The 9,219-nt window shown below is 32.9% G+C and overlaps 1 protein-coding gene across 2 annotated transcripts in view; it reads left to right on the forward strand.

Moving 5' to 3' along the window:
* Positions 1 to 9,219, forward strand: part of LOC106462933 (adhesion G protein-coupled receptor A3-like) — a 114,698-nt gene that overhangs the window by 56,769 nt on the left and 48,710 nt on the right. For both annotated transcript variants that reach the window (XM_022390336.1, XM_013922901.2), the window contains exons 3-4: positions 6,297 to 6,368; positions 8,527 to 8,598. In XM_022390336.1, coding sequence (XP_022246044.1) covers positions 6,297 to 6,368; positions 8,527 to 8,598 — 144 coding nt within the window. The remainder of the gene's footprint in view (positions 1 to 6,296; positions 6,369 to 8,526; positions 8,599 to 9,219) is intronic.

Consider the following 9,219-nt stretch of genomic DNA (forward strand, 5'->3'; position numbering starts at 1 on the left):
AGGTTATATGATACTGTACAAGGATCAGTCATAGGTTATATGATACTGTACAATGATCAGTAATAGGTTATATGATACTGTACAATGATCAGTAATAGGTTATATTATACTGTACAATGATCAGTCATAGGTTATATTATACTGTACAAGGATCAGCCGTAGGTTATATTATACTCTACAAGGATCAGCCATAGGTTATATTATACTGTACAATGATCAGTCATAGGTTATATTATACTGTACAAGGATCACCCATAGGTTATATTCTACTGTACAATGATCAGTCATAGGTTACATTATAATGTACAAAAATCAGCCATAGGTTACATTATAATGTACAATAATCAGTCATACGTTTTATATGATGCTGTACAAGGATCAGCCATAGGTTATATTATACTGTACAATAATCAGCCATAGGTTACATTATAATGTACAATAATCAGTCATACGTTATATGATGCTGTACAAGGATCAGCCATAGGTTATATTATATTGTACAATGATCATCCATAGGTTATATTATACTGTACAATGATCAGCCATAGGTTATATTATACTGTACAATGATCAGCCATAGGTTACATTATAATGTACAATGATCAGTCATAGGTTATATGATGCTGTACAATGATCAGCCATAGGTTATAGTATACTGTACAATGATCAGCCATAGGTTACATTATAATGTACAATGATCAGCCATAGGTTACATTATAATGTACAATGATCAGTCATAGGTTATATTATACTGTACAATGATCAGCCATAGGTTATATTATATTGTACAATGATCAGCCATAGGTTATATTCTACTGCACAATGATCAGTCATAGGTTATATTCTACTGTACAAGGATCAGCCATAGGTTACATTATAATGTACAGTGATCAGCCATAGGTTACATTATAATGTACAATGATCAGTCATAGGTTATATGATGCTGTACAAGGATCAGCCCATCGAACTTCCATAGATGTTGATAAAGTTTAGAAGCACAGTTTAACCCACGAATTATCTGTAGGCTCTATATGGCTTTTCAAACACTTTTCTAATTTATTTATCCACCATCCTGTTCGCGGATCTATAACTTATAACATGGGACTTACACATTGAATAAGAAAGGACATCAGAATTCAATTAATACGCTGATTGTATCTGGTTTTCCTTTGAGAAAATTAGTGATTTCACCCCGATCTATTTAAGTTCTTGGCAATTGCTCAGTTTGATGGAATATACGACCCCCCACCAATAGTGAAAGCATTCGAAAACAATTCAATAATTTGATGGTTAACATCATCAAGCAAAAATATATAAACTTACTCAGCATGCATTATGTTGCTATACATATACATTTTAATATATTACATTGATCAACGAATTTTATTCGAATTCAAATGATAAGGCGGTAGGAGGTAGAATATCTTTTAATAGACCTAATCTAAACCATGGAGACAATGGCATATTACCATGGAGACAATGGCGTATTTTAACGCTTTTAGAATTATGATAAGATCGACGGAAATTATTTTTAGCTGCCGTGAATTTAAAACTGTTTCGTTAATCAATAAAACATCATTTTGAACACATCTTCGGTGAGTTTGGAAAGGGTTGTTTTTGCTTTTTCAGTATTTGTTTAAATTATTAAAAATAACTTATTAGCGATAAGCGTGACCCGATTTCCTTTAGAAAATGCAGACACGCACGTTTTCACCCGTTTTGTATGATGTGCCGATCCAAGTGTGTAGCATCGTAATTTTGCAAACAGCTTCTGCTCAAAATAACAGTTTGGCCAAGATATCCAGTCAGGTGTATTTAACTAACTTATGCTAGATCAAGGCAATTATAATCATTTTCTGTTCAACTAGTAATTTTTGTTGTTTTCATCATGATCAATTTGATCAGTATTTTGTTCAAAATGACCAGTCAAATTGACGAAAACAGTCATCTCGGGCAAATATATGTTAAAAAAATGCATATGTGAATCTATTTGTTCAGTCTGATGAAACAGTATGCAGGATTTTATCCACGATATGTACAGACTCACACAGTCACATTCTGGGTTTTAGCATCTCGTGAAGCTTCAGCTATAATGTTATTGACAACGGCGAATTAAAAGTGGGAAGATAATATACCGCTGTTAATGTACGTACCCTTCTAATATTGATAACCAAAGATCATGATATCTACAGAATCTCAAAGCGTGAACTTTACGCACACTTCGAGTTTCGCCTTAATGGCGGAAGACACATGTACAGTGTCTGTTTACTTTAACTGTCGTAGCCTGTAAGCAGTGTTGACATCGTGTGTAGTGGGCCGAGAGTTTTATAGACAGCCGACATAAATATGTGTCTATCACCAGCCAGACATAGTATTATCTGCTATCTAATCTTGGGAGAGTGGAACTAGTGTACATACACGTAAACGTAAATACACCAGATATTGTTTGTCAAATAGTGACTTTAAATAATAGGGTTCGTTGAAAGTAAAACATTTGTTGCTGGTGTTGAACATGACATACTTCAGTTGATTAGAAAATAAAACCTATAATAAATTATGTGGATGTTGAAATTGTGATAGGGATATTTTGTAGATATCGCATGATATAAGATGAGGAGGTGTTATTAATCTCTTGTAATTAGTTGTGACTAATAGCATAAAATTGACATCTTCGAGAAAAAAAATAGTATTTTACTGAAATACGATTTCGTTATGACCTAAGTAGTTACAAGAAAACGAAATATCCCAAAATAAAAGTCTCATCATTTCTTTCTTCTTTTTCACATTAGTGAAATTCATTGTTAAACATACTTGGACATGTAGCTTGTAGTTCGCCTGTTCATTTTTGAATTTTATTTGGACATGTAACATGTAGTTCGTCTAATGTTAGTTTCTTTTTGCTTAACTAATGTGAGCAAGTTCACAAGAACAGATATTTATTTATTTTAAACTTTTTTATCTTCCCCTCCGTCCTCCGCAAATAGAACCACAAGAACTGAAACGCCACAAACAGCTCGTTTTCTTCACGTGAGAGTGATATTTGTAGTAACCCGCTTCTAAATATTGTTTCAGCACATGTGTGAATTTATGTAAGATAATATAAAGAAAATACAGTAAAAATACTGGCACAAAACTATTGATGACATTTAACAAAACCATCTATGGGATAGTACTTTTATTGCTTAATGTAATAGCAAGATTTCGAGGAAAGTAATTGAATTCATTTTCGAACATGTCACAGTCTAATTGGGACTGTTTGGTTATTGAACGTATATTTACTTGAAAGTACAGTAGACTTCTTCGTTCAAGTAACATTAATAGAATTATAAACCAGAAGTAAGATTATGAAATAGGCCAGGAAATATACCACTAAAAGTTCTAAGGAGGCCCAGTTACTTGGTTATTTTTAGAAAGTAGGTCCTCTTTCGCTGGTAAAAATTGAGTAATGGCAAAGGTTAATTATGTGACGTTATATATGTAAGTAAATCTTTTAGCTTTGCAATGTGGTTCTATGTAAATGCGCGGAAGCGTGTGTGGTTGGGCTGTGATGTTTTATCGGCGTGTGTGTTGGGGGGGGGGGGCACTGTAATAAAACCGAATTGATTGGATTAACTTGGAAAAGCCGCATTCCGAACGAAAACTCAGAAACATGAGTGTCATCGACAGGAAATGTTCTGAAAATGTTTAAAACCGAAAATCATATAGTACAAAAAAAATGCTGAAAGAGATAACAGCGAGAGGTTTTATCTCGAAAAGTTTAACACTGAACAGTGTTTTCTTTTAATGGAATATCGCCGAAAAGGTTAATAAAAGACGTGTGAGATGATCCAGAAAGGCACAGCATTACACATATATCAAATAAAAAATTAACTTAATTCCCTGTTTGATCAATAGGTGCCGCTTTTATCGAAAACCATATACCTTTTACAAATGAAATCTAACTTATTAGGAAAATGATCTGATTTGTAAGATATTAGTCTAGAACTATAACAGCCAAAATTCAAGAACAGTGTAAGAAAAACTGCCTACATTACATCAGATCAAATAGTTAGTCCCCCCCCCCCCAAAAAAAACGTGTTTTCCCCTTTTTTCTTCTTTTTTAATATTAATTTAGTCAGCCTTTTTTAGTTCTATGCTAATTTCAATCTGTAGGTTTAATTTAGTCATTAGGTCTTTGTCAACTCAATTGAAATGGTGAAGAATTGTAGTCGTGTGTGTTACTAAAATTCATAGTCAAGGTAATAAAATGCATTATTCTCTCTTTATTAGCAGAATCTCTATTGCTTCCTTGATCTTGAGTTGAATTAATGGCATACACTCTACATATTATGTGCAAATACAGCAATATAGAGAATGTTTTTTGTTGGTCTGCATCTATTAAATTTTCCTCGTAATTTCAGTGATGGGTAGATGGATATACATTTTCGAAATATAACTAAAAAAATCTTTTAATAAAAATCGGAAACAGGAGAATGTTACAAAATGATTTTGTAACACTGTTTAATCATTATTTTCCAGTAGTTTTTGAATCAATATTAAACATGAATGGCTCATTTATAACTATATTTACTTATTTGTTGTTTTTTGTGTGTAGCAGTTTTATTTTGTTTGAGTATAGATGTGGTTGTAAAGTAGAACAGTTTGGTTATGATTCAACATTTTATGTGTTTTTGTGAAGTGATGTTTTCCTGTTTGCTACCTAGAAGCACTTGCTTGAAATATACATGCATAATATTTTACTAATTGGTGTACCTGTTCACCTCATGGTGAAGACTTAGGAGCTTCCAAGAGGACATAGAGGAGCCAGATCTGAATGTTAATTGTTTCTCACTTTTCATGTTATGTGACTATTGGTCCCAGTAATTCACCAGTTATAAGTGGACACAATGCACAGGGAACATATAGAAACCCCTGGAATGACATAGGGACAGATCCAAAATGCCAATCACTCTGTGTCACTCCCAGGGGAGCACTAAGGGTGCTTACTAAGCTTGGGGACAACTAGTCCAATGGTTTGCCTGCTAAGAGAAGACACACACACACAGGCTTTTGTCAAATAATGGTTTAGATAATTAAAATATATGTCATAGAACCTGGAAAAAAGTGTATATTTTGAAGTGAAGGAAGAGAAGAGTACAATAAACATAAGTCTTACAGGAAAGCTTTGTAACTACCGTATTTTTCGGTGTATAAGATGCACTTTTTACCCCAAAATTTGATGTCAAAATCTGCTTGCGTCCTATACACCGAAGGTATGAATAATATATATGTATATATACGATATACACAAGCCATGTGTAAATATATTTAAATAGGCATGCATAGTTTAGTTCAGTTGAATGTGTTGTTTATAACAATAGTAGTTTTTTTTTCTTTTCTTTTAAAAACATAACTATTTATAATGCTCCCTAAATAATAAAAAAATAAATTATAGTAATGGATGAGAGTGAAAAATCATGTAAATACACGACAATCCCTGTTTGATGTGGAGCAGAATAAGGCCATTTCAGACCTAACTTTAACAAATAAAAAATAGTTTTTGAATGCTTGCCTTGGATTCAAATGTGCAATGCGCTTGACCAATCAGAGCGCTTAATGCAATTAGCGTCGGTAATCGCCTAATTGGTATTTCAATTTTCACTTGATACTCGGCAGTCTGGCAAGTTGAATGCGTTACCGAAAGCCGAAGTACCGTATCTTAGGCCTTGGGAGCCTTCTTATAAAAGAGAGCTTACTTATTCATAAAACTGAGGCCAAAATTCAATCAGGCTAGTTCGGTTTCTAATGATCCATCCATTGCTTCTCTTTGACTTTGAATCCTCTTTTCTGTCCAAGAGTTGGTTGTGAATGCTATTAACTAACTGACTTCCATCTTGCTTGTCACTTCAAAATTAGAGACAGATATTCACAGATAGCTCTTGTGTGGTTTTGTTCAAAATTCTAAAACAAAACAATCTGTAAGAGATTATTCTTTGTATGACCATGTTTTGATATCATTGGACTGTACTTAAGTCGAGAGGTACAGACACATGTACAAGTTAGTATGGGTTGGTGATTTATCACCCTAAAAATTTATAGTAAAAATGTTTACTTTCCTTTGCTGTTCACTTTTAATTTATTTTCTGCTTACTAATCCTAGAATCTATCATGTATTGAAAATTATGTGTAGCTAACCTGTTAGAACTCAGCATACCTGAATACCACATCATTACAGTTAGAATTCAGTGTGCTTTTTTGACTATGATAGGTATCAAAGTTGAAATGTTGTTTTTGAAAGCACATGGTTTATTTTTCAGAGTCCTTAAAAAGAATCAAATCAGAGTTATAGAAGATGGAGCATTTGAGAACTTAACATCTCTAGAGAGTTTGTAAGTTATCATTTTAAAAATTCTTTTTCATTTTCATTTGATTGCTCATATGTTTGATATTCATGTAGTTTCTTTGAGGGCATAAGGTTTCTAAGGTCTGTCTTGCAAAACACAGTTAAATTTGTTTTAATTAGTTAGAACTGAATGTAAGCAGTTGACTCTTGTATTATTTGTTAAATATTTATTTATTTCTTTTGCCCAAGTAATTCAACTTGTATGGATGCTATAATGATGTTAGAATTCAGGTATTGTAGTGCACACTAGAGTGCAAATATGTTTAATGAAGAGAAACAGCCAGCATCCAGTGAAAATTCTTTATTTCCTTAACATTTCACCTTAGGACTTTATCAAGAAGTAGATACCCTACTGAATACAAGCCCATTATTAATATGACAAACAGCTTCTGTTAAGACTCGGCTTGTGTTCAATAGGGTATCTACCTGTTGATAAAGTCCTAAGGTGAAATGTTAAGGAAATGAATAATTTTCACAGGATGTTGGCTGTTTCTTGTTACAATAATGATGTTGGGCCTTGTGGTTAGGGTACTTGATTTGTGATCTGCAGGTTGCAAATTTGAATCCCCATCACTGAACATTCTTGTTCTGTATGGTTACCAACTGGACCAGCCATCTGGGTGTAAATATTATTGGCTTACAAAATACTAGCCAACCCCAAACATGTTGGGATTATGGTTGTAATGGAAAAATAACATAAAAGAATGATGTAGATCAGAAAATTTCAAGCTGAAAATTCATGTATGTATTGTTTTAAAACTGAATTAGTTTATTATTAACAAATATTAAAACAATTAAAAATTCATCTTTTAAACGGATTTCTTTAGAAAAAAGTTACAGGAACTATATAATTTTCCTGTGTGAATACAGTGCCAAATGTGACCAACGGACAAACAATGCAGTAGTATTAGGACACATTAAGTCAGTTTTGGAATAACATTATCCAATACTTTTAAGCATTTTATCCATTTGAGTAAAACAAAGCAATTGGCGTAGCACAGGAAGGTAACATGCATGTGTCAAAAATGAGTTTTGGGGTTGAAAAATGTTATTTAATCCCAGAATGGGACCAAACTAGAATTAATTAATAGCGATTATGAAAAATTGATTTTTGATTTTTTTGTTTTTAACAATTATATTTGTAGAATCCCAAAACGTTTATCTGTGTTCCCATTTGTTGTAAATAAACAATGTTGTTTAGGCCAAAAATATAATTCTGTTTGTTTGATGTTGGTGGCTGACCCACAAAAAATGGCCTGACTCAAAAAGTTTTTTAACAATTTGATCCACCTCTTTCTTTTACCTGTCTGGTCATTTCATCACATAACCTTTTTGTTCTTTAGTTTTCTGAACGTTACTTGTCATCTTAGGATCATCTTTAAAATATTTATAAATCAACAAACATTTTACACAAAACATATCGGCTGCTTATGCGATTGTTTACATGCATCGGCAGTACACTTCCTGTAAATGTGCACAAGGATATACACAGTGAATGTAACCATTTGAAACGTTTCCCAGCATACAGAGTAAAGGCGTTGCTAGTTGCTGTCTTTCCAGAGAAGTAATATAATGTTATGCTGTAGTGTCACTGATACTACAAATTCCTGCATGTAGTGTCACTGATACTACAAATTCCTGCATAATCATTTAAGCTTTGAGAATGCACCATTTCTGACTTCTTTATTAAAACGTTCCAGTTACTGCTGGCAACCTGAGGGGAAAAAATATAGCTTACCTACCTATCCATACCTCAAAGGGGTGAGTAGGCAACATCAAACAAACAATTCTTTAAGCTTGGCCATGTCTTAAGTATCATCCTTTTTATTGTGCAAATTCCATGCTTAGTTTTATTTGTTATACACTAGTTTGGAAATTAATAGGAGACTGGTCAAAATTAGACAAAAACTGAAAAAGTATTATATACATTAGAAATTTATAAAATAAACATAACATTCTGAAATGCTAAGAGTAACTTTCAGGCATTTGTAATATTTTATGTTAGTTTTAACTAAAGAGTACTTATATCTATATTAATAAAAGTTCCAGTTTAAACTTTTTGGTAGCATTTTATCTTTAACATAAGCAAATTGAAATTTTGTGGAAGGCCATATTTGACATTAACCATATAATATTCTCATTAGGGATCTCTCGGACAATAAAATTGGAACCATAACACCAGGAATGTTTAGAGGTTTGTCATCACTTCAGCGTTTGTAAGTACTGTTGTTAATATTTCTCATAAAACATTAAAACAATCATGAACTTATGATTTTTTTACCCATAAGCTCATTTTCAGTACTAACCAGTAGTGACTCACAACTAGGAAAACTGCTTTAAAGATATTAGGTTTCCTTAGGACTTTGGTAGAAGTTACCTACAGCTATTCTATATGCATTGCCATTGACAACTTTAAAGTTGTTTGGATTGAGTAGCTTAGAATTATTCCATACAGATGAGCTGTGACAATCAGGAAGAGATGTTGTTTGTTTCTAGCTTAAATGCTAGTAGCATAGAACTGCAACTTATAGATGAATGACAGCTAGGATGAGATGTTACTTGTTTGGAGCTTGAGTACTAGTTGTATAGAACTACAACTTATAGATGAATGACAGCTAGGATGAGATGTTACTTGTTTGGAGCTTGAGTACTAGTTGTATAGAACTACAACTTATAGATGAATGACAGCTAGGATGAGATGTTACTTGTTTGGAGCTTGAGTACTAGTACTGTAGAACTACTACTTATACACAGCATGGTCACAAGTAAATAGACACCACCTTTTCAGAAAAAATGACATTTTTCAGTCATATTCACATGAATTGATATATTTATAA

The sequence above is a fragment of the Limulus polyphemus genome, unplaced genomic scaffold (genome assembly GCF_000517525.1).
Source record: "Limulus polyphemus unplaced genomic scaffold, Limulus_polyphemus-2.1.2 Scaffold1285, whole genome shotgun sequence".
In the NCBI taxonomy this organism is placed as follows: Eukaryota; Metazoa; Arthropoda; class Merostomata; order Xiphosura; family Limulidae; genus Limulus; species Limulus polyphemus.